The 17,448-nt window shown below is 38.3% G+C and overlaps 1 protein-coding gene across 1 annotated transcript in view; it reads left to right on the plus strand.

The window, feature by feature from the left end:
• The first annotated feature begins 5,908 nt into the window (after window positions 1–5,908).
• LOC113046089 (dipeptidyl aminopeptidase-like protein 6) overlaps window positions 5,909–17,448 on the plus strand; it is a 136,284-nt gene continuing 124,744 nt past the window's right edge. The window contains exon 1 of the mRNA XM_026206957.1: window positions 5,909–6,247. Within this exon, the coding sequence (XP_026062742.1) occupies window positions 6,056–6,247 (192 nt within the window). The 5' untranslated portion in view covers window positions 5,909–6,055. The remainder of the gene's footprint in view (window positions 6,248–17,448) is intronic.

Raw genomic sequence — 17,448 nt, forward strand, 5'->3', positions numbered from 1 at the left:
CCCGTGCAGCTCTCTGGCCTACAGAACTAGACTGAGAGAACATTTAAAGGCTTTGCAGGTGTTTTGAGTTAATTAGCTGATTAGAGTGTGGCACCAGGTGTCTTCAATATTTAACCTTTTCACAATATTCAAATTTTATGAGATACTGAATTCGGGATTTTCCTTAGTTGTCAGTTATAAACATCAAAATTAAAAGAAATAAACGTTTGAGATATATCAGTCTGTGTGTAATGAATGAATATAATACACAAGTTTCACTTTTTGAATGGAATTTGGGAAATAAATCAACTTTTTTTTTTTTTGATGATATTATATGACCAGCACCTGTAAAGGACTCTATAGGGAGACTTGTGAATTCCCTATATATATATATATATATATATATATATATATATATAATTGTTTACTTTTATTAGGTTGTGGATTTTAATGTATATTAAGGCATTCTCAAAGACTACTTTTTGGAAAGGTTTATATTTTTTGTTGTTTTAAATGTTGATTTGAAGTGTAGTTTTTTGCATTATTATTACTACATTCAAACCTGAACACAGAAAGCATTTTATTACACAAAACTTCAAAATATATTAAACATTTAACAAAAATCAACAGTTATGCTTAATCAGAGCTTAATAATTCTGGTTCTGATCAGTCTTCTGTGTACAAGTGTGTGTCTGCATGTGGGTGTTGGTGTTGATTTTTCATGCTAAATGTTTTAGAGTTTCACCACTTCATTCCTGTGCAATTTTTTCTGCATTGTTGGGGATTTGTACATTGTACATACAAAAATCACATACCAAGTGCATAAAAGTCACCTTTTTGTACCATTCTGGTGAAACTACAATAAAAAAAAAACCCAAAATGTAATATTCTATGGTCAAAAGTTACGAAAGACTGCACAAGAAAAAAAAAAAAAAAAAACACAAACCTGGCAGGGAGAGAGTTAATTGTGTTCACCAATGTCAAACCAGTGTAACTGAGCTCAATAATTGAATGTTGACTGGCAATTGATTGATAAATAATTTATTCCACGAATGAACTTGAATCTTATTAGCATCACTATCACTGTGTTTAATTGCATTTTGATAAACAAGCTAAAGCAGAAATGTATCATTGTCTGTCACACATAAACCTTAGGATATTCCTGTGCAGTTTCGTATTTCAATTGTTAATGTGAAGATAACTCTGCAAATGATAAATAGAACCTGTCTCATTATTCCATGCCAAGAATGATATTAAGATTGATGCTCAGATTGATTGAAATCTCACTTCAGTTCAATAGATCAATGTAAATAAATTATTGGCGATGCAAATATGTGGATGGATTTGATTTATGGCTTTGTGAGCATTAGGAAGCTTCACTCTTAGCTTTTAAAAAGTCTAGTGTTGAGATTTTGCTTTTTTTGTGATGCGGCCATATTGATCCCATACAGAGCACCTGTGCACCATACAGATGTGTATTTCAAAGACCTATTGAAGGATTTATGATGTTATGTTGTGGATGTTGCAGAAGGCTGAGTGGCAGAATCTCTCATCGCAATCAAATTTACTCCTCATTCATGGTTTTCTTGCTAAAACGAGAGTGCATTTCATTTTTGTTCACTATTTTTCACTGCTGTTTGTAGCTTTATCGAATCCAGTATTATACAGTAGCTGTGAGTAAAGCAAACTAAACCTCAAAGATGAAAGTGATGAAATAAGATTGAAACACATCAAACGAAAGATGGCTGGACTTTGCATAAAGCCCTGTTTACCTCCCCATGGCTTCTGGGTAAATGTGGTGGTTTTAAGAGTCTAGATAATGCAGACACTACATTGTCAGGGAACATCCCTTGGGGTCAGGTTTAAGAGTTTATCATGTATAAGCTATGATTAAGGTATAAACATGATAGCAGCTTCTCTATTTTTGCCCATTAATTCAATTAAACCTGCACACCTTGTAGCACCTAATGCATGAATAATGTATGTCATAAGTTATTCAGCCTCCAACATCTCTGTTTAAGTAAGCACACTTCAGCTGACTGCCTGCGCTGCAGGAAAATGGAAATTGCACCCAGTAAAAGGGAAATTAATTTATTCTTGCACACTATTTAATTTCCTGTGTTTTCTAGAGATATTTGGGATACAGTCCGGAGCACATTAACGAGCTGGAGAATGTTTTTGAGCTTGTTTTGATCAGCTTAATGCGGGCTTCAAGTTTTATATATATTTTTGTGATTAAAGCATTGGTCTCAAACTCAATTCCTGTAGGACCACATTTCTGCAAAGTTTAGCTCCAACCCAAATCAAACACCTGATCCAGATAATCAAGCTCTTCAGATTACTAGGAACTTCCAATCAGCTGTGGAGCTAAACTCTGCAGAGCTGTGGCCCTGTATGAACTGAGTTTGAGACCACTGGTTTAAAGTGTTCTAAACAAAAACTACTAGTTTGTGTTTATTGTGTGATTTATGGATTATATCACTTGAGTAGTGTCATGCAGGAATTAAAAAACATAGAAAGCCTTTGGATTTTAAGTGTAGAAAAAAAAACACTTATAGTCAATCTTAGAAAATAAAGTAAACAATAAATACTAGCCTTTCCTGGTATGCTATTTTAACAGTATATTGACGTTTTGGAATGGCAGTGCTTTTTAACAGACATAGAATGTTGTCTGTTTTATAATGGGCACCAAGGCTTCCTTAAAGGCAGGGTAGGTAAAACATGTATAAAAAACTTTTTTTCCAAATGTGTTTCAACTTTATTTATATATCAATACATAATTAAAATGTAAGTACTCTGAAAAAGAAAGTATAAAAATCGAGGGTCTGTAGACCTCTCACGACTGTTTTAAAGACAGCTCATTATTTCCATTCACACCACCCCCTCCCTTCTGGGCACCTTCCAAAGCCACGCCCCCAAAACATATGAACGCGCGACTCCGACCACTGAGCTGGAAGAAGACGCATTATTTACCCGAGACGAGCGGAGAGGAAGGAGCACAGTGCATGTAGTGAAATCATGTCAGAATCACATGTAATAAAAATAACTTTATAATTATGAAGATAAACAAACAAGATGTATTTTAGTACTCACTGTCAAGCTAGCATATTGATATTGGTAAAGTTTAAAATATATATTTTTTGATTCGCTAACGAGCTAGTTATCTATAAGGCAAAGCTAAAAACAGGTTGCATGATACACGTTTTTCCATTACCATCATTTACACTGTGATGAAGATGAATTTCGTGTAAGATTCATAACATATACGTTGTTCTGCATGTAAGAGTTTCCATGATGAAAGCATTGCTGACTCTGATGAGGACTACACTCCAGAGACAAGTAGCCTACCGCATCGTCAGCTCGAGGACAGGTCCGGGGTCGAGGGCAAAGCAGAGGAGGTCGTGCAAGAGGCCGTGCAAGACCACTGGTTTAAAGTGTTCTAAACAAAAACTACTAGTTTGTGTTTATTGCGTGATTTATGGATTATATCACTTGAGTAGTGTCATGCAGGAATCAAAAAACATAGAAAGCCTTTGGATTTTAAGTGTAAAAAAAAAAAAACACTTATAGTCAATCTTAGAAAATAAAGTAAACAATAAATACTAGCCTTTCCTGGTATGCTATTTTAACAGTATATTCACGTGTTGGAATGGCAGTGCTGTTTAACAGACGTAGAATGTTGTCTGTTTTATAATGGGCACCAAGGCTTCCTTAAGATCTTTGGTGCAGATTATATACAATGATCTTTCTGCTGCATAAAATGATTTTTTTTTTTTACATAATTAGTGATATGCTGGGCTTTATAGGCTGCAAATGTACCATGTCCTGCAGCATAATAAATTTATTTTACATAATCTTGTTTCTGTTGCCCCTCTGTGGTCCTCAATCATATATAGTTTTGATGGTGCTGATAAATTAATAATAGGGGTGATTCATGTTATGCAGTACAAGACCCTAACATGTATGCATTAAGATACTGAATAAAATATTACACCCACACTGAACTTAAGTGAACATATGGGATGAATTTTAAATAACCTCACTTTCCATGTCCCTGCTCTCTGAAACTAAACAGGTTAAATACCTGATAACCAATGTCCATCACATATGCATATTGATTTGAGACCTGTTTTCCGCTTTGGTCAGGTGACCTTCAACATATAACTCATTACAGAATTTGTAAGATTTTAAATGTTGGTTAAAAATTCCAAAAACACTTGACACCTTCATAAATACTACTCTAACGATCAATCAATCACGGCAGTGAACTTTAACTCTTCATCTCCATCCTTTTTATAGAAATGCTTCCCAACACAGTCAAATTACAACAAAGCCTTAAGTTACATAGCTAAAGAGGAAGGCTACAGAATAACAAGAATGACCCAAATATTAATATTCAAAATATCAGGACTGACACAGTTTGTGGTTTGTAGGAAATGCCTTAAAGGTGCTGTAGGGAACTTTTGTAAAAAAAATATTTTTTACATATGTATTAAACCTGTCATTATGTCCTGACAGTAGAATATGAGACAGATAATCTGTGAAAAAAATCAAGCTCCTCTGGCTCCTCCCAGTGGTCCTATTGCCATTTGCAGAAACTCCATCGCTCCCAGTAAAAAATAACCAATCAGAGCTGTGGTCCATAACTTTGTTTGTGTTCAAAATGTAGAAAAATGTATATAATAAGCGAGTACACCATGAATCCATTTTCCAAACCGTGTTTTTGGCTTGTCCTGGATCACTAGGGCGCACCTATAATAAGTGTTTATATTCGGACTATTTTAGATTGCTTCGGGGGTACCGCGGCAGAGTAACCCAGTACCTTTGTGATTTTTCATAGACATAAACAGAGAGAAGTAGTTCCGGCTACGATGTTCATCTGCAAGACGCAAGCAGTTCTGTTTATTAACCGCCATAGCGTCAAAAGTTCCCTACCGCAGCTTTAACTGACAGATAAATTGCTTAAACTGAAAGTGTGTTGGAAATAAACCTCTCAGATTTCAAGGTTCTTTTTTTCATTGAGAGTAGCTGTTCTAGTATAGCTATTCATTTAGTTACAGTGGTCATATTATGCAATTTCAATGTTTCCTTTCTCTTTGGAGTGTTACAAGCTCTTGGTGCATAAAGAAGATATGTAGTTGTAAAAACTAAAGTCTCAAATCCAAAGAGATATTCTTTATAAAAGTTGACAGTCAATCACACTCTCCTAAAACGCCTCGTTTAAACACGCCCCCACATCTCTACGTCACGATGCGTGAAGAAATGTGCGCCATTTTCAGTGGATTTTGTTTAATTAAATTTGCTTCTTTTCGGTAGTTTAATGGATGACATGAACGCAGTCTGAGCTGTTGTGTTTCATCTTACCACAGTGTGGCACTCCAGTACTGCGCATATGACCTTTCCAGCATTGTTTAGAAGTAAAAGATAAGGTTATTGCTTAATACTGAACCTTTGCAAAAATCCATCAGTTTATGGGATGATACAGTCTTTATAGTTTCGGTCTGTTTAATTGCTCTTTATATTTATTGAATGTGAGATTTGAGGTCTGTGCGTGGTGTGTGTGTTCTTCAGATAAATATCCTGTCAGTGGTCACTTCTCATGCAGAACGCGTCTCTACACACACACACACACACACACACACTGCTCTGCGTAAAGCTCACACTGCTGTCTTTCCATCGCTCCCCTCATTCTCTGAAACGCACTGAGAAGCTCTGTTAAATCCAGTGACAGAGTGCAGTTTAATACAGGCTGTTGTGTAGACGCTTTTCTGCAGGCGGGCTATAGAGGAAACAACGTGCTTTGAATGCAGAGCAGACTTTCTCTAGTGCCGCACAGGCTCCAGTCAAAGCCATAAAACAGAGAAAATACTCCAACGGAGCGCATCAGAGATTCATTTCAATTAAAGGCTTCGTCTTACTGCCTGTGTTCGGAGGACACCAGGCTCTGGGCTATTCAAGAAAAAGCGCGTTTCCCTTCTGCGGGAGAGGGACATTAAAATAAAGCACACTCGACCCGAGAAGAGCAGCTGAGGAGAGATTCCGCGCTTTGAGATGCTTTAGTGGTTTCACCGGACTCATGGCTTCGCTTTACCAGAGATTCTCGACGAAGATTAACACCAACACTTCTTTTCCCCATCCACCTGAAGCCAGTCATCTCCTGGGTGGACAGGTTCCCGAGGAGGAGAATAAGGCTTTGAAGAGTCCTCATCACCCCTCATCCCGAACCCCGGTCCAGTACCGCAAGAAAAACGCCTGCGAGGATGAAGACGTAAGAGAGCGCTTTTCATTTCTTTACGCTATAACTGTGTTTTTTTATATATATAGGAGGTGGTATTTTGAATGTTTATGTTTTTATTATTTATTAAAGGATACATTTTATTAATTTTTTTTGCGATTTAAGGAGTAATAAAGCAGAAGTAAAAGTATTTGTTGCATCTCGTAAAGCTAAAAAGGGATTAATCTTTTTTTTATTTTTTTTGGACTGTGAAAGTCAGAGTTGGTCGTGTAGCGCGCTGAGCGTTTTTTTTTTTTTTTTTTTTTTTTAACTAAAGCATGGTTGTAAACACACAACTGTTACGTTTCCTGAGGAGGTTTAGTTTCTTTGAAAGAAGGCAACACAAACAGTGACCAGCATGGTGCTTGGCGCGGAACACACAACACGTAATCCAAAGAGTTTCTACGTTGCGTCTGCCACATGTTATTTTCACTGATTTGACTTTCGAATTTAAGCATGACGTCACAGCTGATGATGCGTCACAAATCGTCGCCTTCAAATAACACGTGCTTGCAGGTGCTGCTTAAATTCGTTTCAAATGTTAGCAAATTCTGGGTTCTGAATGTACATGTTTATAAACCACTACCATTAAAAATGGGATCTTTTATTTCTTTTAAATTGTGGAAAAACCCAATTTTGTTTTAAAATATAAACTTTTAATAAAACTTCTGTCCGCCAAAAGACATTTTGTTGTCATGTGTTGAGAAAATCCAGCAATGAATAAAAAGGGACCCCTGTAAACTTTTTGAGTCTGTATCAAAATTGTTAGGTTGCTTAAATATGTTAGTTTTTTTTAAAAAAGCAGTGTTTCTGGTAAAATTGATTAACATCTTTACACAAATTTCTAATTACTATATATATATATATATATATATATATATATATATATATATATATATATATATATATATATATACATATATATATAGTATAGTTTATCTATCCCATGGTGCTGTCACATCAGTGTATTTTAGTAGTAGACCTCGCTTACCTCATGCTGGTTTATTTCAGTTTTACAGACTGTGATACTAAGAGCATGATATCTTTCTGTAGGAAATAGCATATTTGCTGAATGGATGATGTGTTCTCTTTTCGTCATTGAAACTGTCTAGACAAATCGCTCATGCATTAGAGGCTCACGGCCTACTAGAGCTGACTGCAGAAGGTTATGACTCTCAAAGGTACTTAACTGTAAAATCATCTAGATTAGTGGTTATGTTATAAAGACTTAGTTTTACTCAGAACCATGGCCTCTTTCTGGAATTGTTTTAGTGAGACTAAATAAAGTTGACATAACCAGCTGCAGTTTAGTTTGCTTTGGTATAATGAATTAAATAGTTCAGATAGCTTTGGTTTCAAGAACAAAAACGACCTTTTTTTTAACAAGCTGGATGTTGGGCTAACAGAGCTGTGGATAGTCTGAAGTCCCGCTCTGTCCGGTGAAAGTAGATTGTGCTGAATAATTAATGACCGAGGCAGTGACAATCAGCAGACGGGGAGCGCAATCAGTCCTTTTGCCACAAAAAACCTTTTGTGAAACAGAAAGGTTCTTCAGAGGTTAAAGGTTCTTTATGGAATCATTTAGACAAAAAGTGCCCCCCTAATTTAATTGCAGGGGGATCACTGGCTTCATCTCATCAATACTAATAACTGTTTGTTAATTATGCCTGGGCTACATCTACACTGGAAGGGTAGACAATGATAAACAATAGTTAGCATAAACAGCAAAATAACATTATATAGACAGGGCAGCATACAGCAAAGTATAATCAAGAACTATGAAATAGAAAACATATGGCTGATAGCATTGAGAAAATAAGTGATAATAATCTATTTACAACTTTGAAAATCATGTTTTACAGTGTGAAGTAGGTATAGGTATACTTTCTCCAACTGTAAGTCAATCAAAGGCTGATTTTAGAAAGGTGTTAAACACTGTGGCTCTGAAAAATTATCTTGTTATTAAAATGATAGTGTTCTCTTAATAATAGTCTGTCAATATGCAGTGATGCTTAGCTAATTAGTAGGTTAGACTATCCATTGACTTCCTGATCTACAGACTGTCACCGTATAAAATATCACACCAGGTTTTTCATCTTGTAATCCCTTGCTGTGTTTGGCGGGGCTATGAGGCAGAACAGTGACCTTAATTAATCAGCCATAGGTGGCTGGCCCAGAATAGAGTGACATTCAAAAGGACAGGGGCCTGTGGATATGTTTCCTTTCATGAAGAGAAGCATATTGACTTTCTCTGTATACTCAAGCATGCGGGGGGCAGTCAAATAACCTGCATTTGCCTTGTGTCACAGTCCACAGTGTGTGACAGGCTGGATAAGATCAAGCAGGCTGCCTGAAGACAGGGGGTTGAGAATTACAAATCGTGACTTGCATGTTTTGGTCACGGTCTTGTCATGTGAGCCTCAGGAACCAATGAGAGCTGCTGGTTTCTGCACGCTAACTAAAACCACACATCTAAGGACAGTTGAGTAAGTCAATCAACACCATCTTTTTAATTACCTCTCCACACACCAGTGAAAATAATAGAGCCTGTGTGGAAATGACACACTCGACTGTAGTCTTCTGCTCCATTATGAATATTACACACATATCATTAGAGCACTAATAGCAAATTACATGGCTCGTTCTTGATGCTTTACATAGTGTAAAAATTGTCAAGCAGATCATGAAAAAGATGCACGGTGAAACATTTTTTTTTTTTGTACAATAAAAATGATCTTATCCGAAAATGCTTATATAAGCTTCACTAAATACTGACTGTTTGGTCGAATGCGCTTATCTCCTTGCTTAGAACCATTCCAAGAAATTAATCTACATCCTAATCTGGTGGTTACGTAAAATGTCTCTGGAGTATACCGAGGTCATCCAACCATTTTAAAATATATCATTTCAGTACACATCCTGAGACAGTGTCTTTTATAGGAGGTGTGAATATTTAGCAATTGTCAAATATGATCATGTGAAGAAAAATGCTACCAGTGTATAGGGTAAACCATTCATATAGTACGCTTTTCACTCCATCGACTTTTATTCCTACGCATATGAACATGGGAGTCCTATTGAAGCCCGCTTCTGCCACTGAATAAAAAATACAAAAGTAATTGTGACCTTTTTTTTGCTCAAAATTGCTTGATTTACTCACAATTCAGTTGCATGATATATTTTTCTCCCAATGTTGAAATTTTTTCTACAAATATTGAGATGTAAACTTGCAATTGTGAGTTAAACACCAATTTGAAGTAGACGTCACAGTTACATTACTTGGAATGGACTTCCATGGAATAAGAGAAAAAAATTATTGTTGTTACATTTAGATGTCAGAATCGAAATGTAAATAATTTAATATTTTATATAATGCTGTCATCAAAGACGCCATTTGAGGCTAAACGCAGACGTTTAATTACCCTACTTTTAAAGCATAAATTTGATTTAAACAATACGTTTATTTCATATATAGCCTACCTATAAAATTGTATGCAAATTTACATATTTTATCTCACAATTCTGACTTTTGTTCTTGCAAATTCAATCTTATATCCTTAGTTTGGACTTTATAACTTGATTCAACTCAACAATTGCGAGTTTGTCAACTCTGAGGGGGGAAAAAGCCTGAAGTGTGGGATTATAAAAGAAAGAATGAAGCATTGATTTTTCTTATCAGACTTGTGAGATATAATCTGGGAATTGCAAGAAAAAAGTCAGAATTTTGAAATATAATATAATATAGATTAAATTTTTTATTATTTTATTCCATGGCATGAATAGACTGCTAGGTTAAAACTGTCATTTTCTGCCATGAGATGGCTATGCCGACAAAACTTTTGCAAAGTTTTTAAGTTGTGTTTTTGAAGTTTTTAAAGTGTGTGAAGTTTGGTGAACTTGTGTGATAAATTTGTGTGATAAAAACCGGTGTGACCAATAAAAAGATCCAAACATGTTTGCAGGTTTGCAGTGACAAGTCACAATTAAATCAAAATGAACAATTCTTTTGTGTGCGTATGATTTTAAAACAACATACTGTATGAAGCAATCATGATTATGCATACTTTGCAAAGTGTCAGCAACTACCAGCCAACAGAGGTACAGTAAAATGGTAAAGACATTTATTTTTCAGTCACACTCATATAACAAGATAAAATTTAACTCTTACAGTTTTTTCCTACATTAATTGTTTTGCCTTTTTAGTGTTGATATGAACAGTATGCGACAAAATGGTGAAAGGCAAACACGTGAATCTAGAATCTAGATCTAGCTGACGTATGTTTGCAACGTTATCTTCACAGACCGACAAGCAGAACCCGTTCAACCAATGTTGTGATCTGGTAAATATGCAAATATGAACATAAACCCCCAGGGGTTGACAAATGTACAGTGTGATGTCTTGAAATCTGATTGTCCATGATTGATTTATCTCTCAGGGTACAATATGCACAGTGTAGCATGAAACATCATTACCCAGGCTTGTGTTTACTCAGGTTTTAGAAAAAATATTTAAAATATAAAAATACTTTTTGTATATAGAGATGCTTTACTGACAAATTGAGCATGATAGGTCAAAAGTAGAAGAAGACAGAAAGGCATTTTAGCATAATAATTGAAAGTAAGTGACTCTAGGTGTCTGTGTCAGTTGCTCGCGATTATCACATCTGAGAGTTTCCTTATGTTTCCCACTGTGATAACAGCAGAGCAGATTGTTAATGTTGAAACATGTTTTGTATCCAAGCCGCTAAGTGTGAGAGACACATCACTGATACAAATGCAATTGTCTCCCAGAGGACTCGCTCGTGTTTCAAAGTGTTTCATTTTCATCATCAAAAATGATAATTTCGCAGCATGGATCACTGTGAATCCTTCAAGTGTCTGTCACTTGCAAAGATGGGCCAACGCAAACGTCTAGACTGATTTCATGAGATGAACAGTCTGGCTTCTTTGAGTTGAGAAGAAGTTAAAAATAGAATGCAGCTGCACACGTTTGCAACCAAAATTTAAACCTGAATAATAATCTCGTCATGTGTTGGAAATTGACTTTGAGTAAGTGTGGAGAGGAAGTTGATTGCAAAGACTGGCTCTGCCTGTTTGAAATGTGACCGCGTGAAATGCATCATCTGAACAGATGGTGGGCAGCAGCGATCCAGGCCTGTCATATTAGGCCCCAGCTGTCATGGTGAGCAGAACACTTCAGTTTGAATGCGCAAACACTCCCCACTGACTAAACACACACAAACATTTAGTACTACTGCAGTTTGCGCAGCCTTTGCTGTCCAGATAACAGCATGATAATATGCCCTACCTGTAACATATTAGTTCATGCTTTGTGATTTTGCATTTGTTGCTATTTTATTTGATTGTTGCCAGATAATCAGGTCTTTTGAGTCCTATCAGCTAGACAAACATCTGGAATGAGAGTCTCAGCTGAGCAGATTCTGTAGCTGCGGCTACTAAAGGATTATTTTGAGCTGAAAGCATTAACAAGCTAGTCAAAATGTTTGAGAAGCGAACATTCATGATGTTTAGAACTTATCGGCAGATTCACACGGATCAACAGAAATGATGAATTATGCATGTCAGGCCAGTAGCTGGCAATGTCACTTTGTAGAGAAATTTGCACATGCCTACAGACATGTAATACGCATGTACGCATTACGTCAACTTTTACACAAATTTTGTAAACCAACATTTTTGTAAGTTTATATTTTTAGGCCACCGAAACGTTGTTGTGTAAATGAATCGCCAAAATGCATTGAAAAGCAGTGTTGTGTAAACACCATCTGAAAGTATTTATTTTCCATTTTAATATGGACAGCAATTAATCACAATGATTCTGCTTCTACTTTACCAGTGTTTAATAATTATAGTTTTCCTGAAAATGCTAATTCTTTAAATATTTATTCACTCTAATATTATTGCGAACATGAATGATTGTCTTTTTTTCTTGTTTGAGAAATATCTGGAGTTTATTTTTTTCTGCATACACTGCAATTGGTCACCAAAACTGTTGTCAGCATTCCTCAAAATATCTTCTAACCTTTGTATTCTCCAGAAGAAAGAAAGTATATAGGTTTGAAATGGTTTGAAATGAAGTTATTGAACAAATTGTAATTCTTGGGTGAACTATTGATTGCAATTGATTGATTCATTATAATGGTTCTTTACAATTATTTTAGTGGTTTTTTAGAAAGCTGTTGGTTGATGGAAAGTTCCAGATGAAGCCAAAACCGAAAACAACAAATTGGTCCTAAATGAGCTGGTTGAGTTGGAACGATTCAATGATTCACTCGTAAGATTTGAGAATGCATATTTGAATACTACTATACTATAATACTATACTATATTCTACTAAGTGTACTAAACTAATACTCAGTTCCGAATTAAGTAAATGACTTAATGTATTTTATTTTTTTTAATCAGTTAATTGGTTCAAACGACTCACTTAAAAAGATAAGCATTTATCACCACCCAATTGCATAACAATGTAACCTGCAGAAAAAGTTGCAAAAAATCTCCATCACTTATGGACAGACTGACTGTCTGTTTGAAACTCAAAAACAAAGACAATTGATACAAACAATGACAAGTTCTAATAGTGGTGAACTGTGTTTCAGCACTGCTGCTTGACCAATCAAATTTGAGTATCACAGTTAACTGTTGTACAGTATTTATACACACAATAGAATATTACAGAATATAAAAGGCTATTTTCATTCTAGTGACATATCTGAAAACCTATTTTGACTCACTCCTTGGTTTGCAAAACTGAAATAAAACTGTATACAATGCATCTACTTACAATGAATTCAGCAGAAAGCAGAATTTTGAAGCTCGTATTTTTAAGTTTATTTAAGCTATGAAGTGGTCTCAATCATCCTTTTGAGGATGGATGAGCTTCTAGTTATGTGTTACCTACAGAGCTGCTCTGAGAGCAAACGCAATAAATGTTTTTTTTTTTTTTGTGAGAAATGTATTTTGAGGTCTCAGTTGAAGACAGTATAATAGGTAATCTAATATCCATTGTTTTCCAGCTCTGCTTACAGACACTTCTTGTTTACTTCAGTTGAACTTCCACCACAATCAAATCAATGCAGTAGATCTGGCCGAAATTTCATGTCTCTTCTTTTCCCCGTCTGCCTATCAAATCAGTCTGAAGTGGCTCAAAGGTCAGCTGCTTTGTGCCGTAATGGCTTCTCGGATCTGCTACAAAAGCTGCTCCCTCTGCCTCACAGTTGCCATGGTTTCTACGGTTGAAAAGGGTGCGGCTGAAACCTGCATGTCGCCTCCTTTTTTTACGAAACCGACCAGTGACATCATATGACTCTTGGATGGTTTGACAATAATAAGCTGCTTTTTGATGCATTATAAAACAGACTAAACATCAAACGCAATGTGATCATTTAGCACCAGAGGGTGGGAAAATGCAACTTCTGTAAATCAGTTAATTGCACACATAAATAATGCAAGCTGTTTTTCACAGACGTGTGTGTGTGTGTGTGTGTGTGTGTGAAGGTGACAGGCGCTCTCTACATTCACACGTCATGACTCTTTAGGTCTTTGAGGGTTTGCTGTCACTGAGCATTGATCTGTTTTCCCTGCCAAACCTCCCCTGGACCTCAGCGCCTTTCAAAAGGCCGTCAGTCAGCTCTCGGTCCCATCCATGGCTGTCTGTCACTTTCTGCCACGCCTCTGGGACTGTATTTTTTGAAAAACAACCTGAGGAAATACATTTAAATTTGAAAGCATGTAGCCTGAGATAATGAGTGCTGAATTCTCTGTCACACATGCATGTCCATCACAGGTGACTGCTTGATAACGAGGGCATGTTCTAGCAATCAGAGCACAATTTAAATGATGCAGAAACCTTGAACGGGCTCTGCCTTTACAGAGAATAAAATATCCAATATTTTTCTTGTTTATCTATGGAATTATATACAGTGATCATTTGTCCACAATAAGAACAGGAGCAAGTATTAAATGCATAAAGACACCTGTATGATATTTGATACACAACTTTCTAATGGCTCTAAATGATCAACATGATCAAATCTAGTATAAAACCTGTTGTACACAATTGAATATGTGCCTTCATAGTTAAGCCTTTTTTTCAAGCAAGTAAAAAATAAATCTGCATTCAGGTTGTGGTTTATGTGTGTATTTGCTTTGAAAACTTTTAAGTAAACATGAGAAAAGCTTTATGAATATGGGAATATGGGAAACCGCTTCAATAGACCAATCTACTTTGAGTATAAATTAAACGAGCCAATGCACATTGGCATGCAATTATTGCACCCAGTTGCCACTGATCACTGCGTGAGTATAAGAGGGCAGCAGGTGCAATGCATACCAGGTTTTCGCTGAGGAGCCGAGCCAGGGACCTGGCAGCTCAGCGGCGGTACAGCAACCATGTCGACGGGACGTGGCGTCTCCGTTCCCTCCTTCAGGGAATGAGGGTTACCATACGTAACTGAGACGTTCCCTTTCAGTCGGTCACTCTCGATGCCACGTCGGTGACCAACAAGTATGGGATCCATAGCACCTTCCAGTGCCCTGTGCGAGCCGCCTGCGCCCCTATTAGGTGTTGGCCGGGGCTCGGAACAAGTAGCTCCACTTATCGTTGTCAAAGCACTACCTCACTGGGTGAGATTGGATTACACTGGGAAAACGTACCCACCCTTCCCGAAGGAGGTCTCGGAGGCAAATACACATATAGCATCTGTTTAGGATTATACAGAGAAATTTGAGGTGATTAAAAACCCTCTTGGGAAGGCAAAGTCTACCGAGGAAACACAGGCTCTAAGACTATATCGTGGACTATACACATACGAGTACCGTTTAGGTCTCAATATGGAACCCAACCTTCCATGGTTCTCACAGATTCCTCATGAAGGCCTGGCGCTGACGTTCCACCGCGTCCAGCTGCTTAGGGTAATGGAGGATCTCAACAGGGTCTACAGTACGGACACTCTGGAGCAGTTTAAGCAAGCCGACACTAACCGGGGCCTCTCAGTGCCACTACCCATTAGAGGCGAGAACACAGGAGGATACCGGCTCTACACGAAGGCTATAGAACCTAGCAAACGTGTTACGGGTCACCCAGCCCGCAGCTTTACAAATATCTGTCAGCAAGGCACCATGAGCCAGTGCCCAGGAGGATGCAACACTTTTAGTTGTGTGAGCTCGCAACCTGAACGGCCCCTCTAAGGAACCTGACGATGAGGTCATGCTTTCCCAAAGACTTCTCATTCACGGGTCATAGTACGCAGCAATAGCGGCAACCTGGACTTTGAGGTGCGTTCACCATCTCCCGAAGAGCAGATCCCTCCATCTCTGGGTCGCCTGTCTCAGGCCTGCTTGCTCTTCCGTTTACCGCCAAGTTTAGCGGGGGCCTGGACAGGCGGGGCTGCCCGCACATGCCCGGCTCCACGGTGCTGCTTTGCTGGAGGCTGCTGCTTATGTGGTGCGGTAGCGGGGGCAGACGCAGGGGGCCCCCTTGGTGACATGCAGGCCGGGGCACTGTGGCCGGGGGACGGGAGGAGGCAGCAGGTGCCTGCCGGGGCAGAGTGTGTCATATTGCCTCAGTCTGCTTCCAGGCAGCCGAGAACTGCTGGGCAAAGCTCTCGACAGCATCGCGGAATAAGACCGGTCTGGGACACGGGGGCACTGAGGAACCGGACCTTGTCCGTGTCCCTCATGTCTGCCAGACACAGCCAGAGATGGCGCTCCTGGACCACAAGCGTGGACATCGCATGACCCAGGGAACTCACTGTGATCTTCATCGCTCGGAGCGCAAGGTCAGTGGCGGTTCGGAGTTCCTTTAGAACTTCTGGGTCGTGACCACCCTTGTACAGGTCCTTAAGATGCACCCGTGGAGCTCTTTTAGAGAGAATTTGCTCTTTTAGGAAATGCTCTTTCAGTCCTGAGGCGCACAGGGGAGATGGCCACTTGCCACACGACGGGGTACTGCAGCCTGAAGTGTGCAACCCACTCAATACTATAACGACCGCCGCTGTAGCGCTGTGTCGCCAACACAGGAAGCGTCCCAGAGCGTGCTGAACTCGCAGTTCACCGTAGACACAGTTGAGGTTAGCAGAACGATACTGCCGCTCGGCTTTGAAGCGAAAAGCTGGTATGCATTGCACCTGCTGCCTTCTTATACTCACGCAGTGATCAGCAGCAGCTGGATGCACCATATTTCTGTAGTTTACCGGATGTACTAAAACTAAAGCTATAAACTTTAGACTTTACAGGGTTTAGAAAGCAAATAGGGGCAAGTTTTGATTTCATGCAGACTTGAAATAAATTATTAAAACAATGCTATGCATCTTGCCCCCCAGTTTCCTCTGACATTTCTAGCTCATATTGAAATGTCAGGTTGCTTCGGGAGTCTTTCCTAAAGGTTCACACTGATGGTGCGAAGTGATAACTGTCCCTTCTTCATCCCTTCATTTCTTTCTGCACCTTTGTCTTTCCCTCCTTCTGTCTCTCATCCTCTGCTCACTTCTCTCCATCAGGGCTGTGTATAAGTTTCTCCAGAGCACTTCTTCATCCTCTCTCTGTGCTAAGAATAGCAGTCATGTTTACTTTGTTCCACTTTCCTCTCTACTTTCACCGTAAGCTGTTTTCCCCAAGTTTTTCTGGGCCAGCAGTGATGTACAGCTCGGAGCTGTAACTTTGGCCTAATATAAGCTGAACCCCCCCCACCCACACCCTTCTTTATCAGTTTCTGGGCTCACTGATGTGTTTTTGTAGAATATGTTGAGGTACTGTATGCTGTAAAGAGCTTTTTGTATCTGCAGCTGTACATCCAAATAAGACTGCTGCTGATACATTACTGTAATATGAATAGCACACACATGCACAGGGTTGCGTGTGAGATACAAAACTGACTACTGACTGGATAAATCCAGCACATAACGGAAAGTATGCATGGCCTTCATTACATACACTACAGTAGTCAAAACATTTATATCCAAAGGCGTATGCTCAAACGTTCTACGCCTAATTTACTTCAGAATCTCCGTCCAAAGCAAGCAAACAAACAAAATAATTTTTTCTATTAATTTTACTGTTTATTTTTGTTCTGTCAATAGAATGAAATAATTTGGAATTAATCTCATTCAGCAGTGTTTTGGAAGTCGATAATCAGGTTAAATTTAGTGAATTATTATCATTATTAATAATAATGA

Source organism: Carassius auratus, chromosome 27 (assembly GCF_003368295.1).
Source record: "Carassius auratus strain Wakin chromosome 27, ASM336829v1, whole genome shotgun sequence".
Taxonomy (NCBI): Eukaryota; Metazoa; Chordata; class Actinopteri; order Cypriniformes; family Cyprinidae; genus Carassius; species Carassius auratus.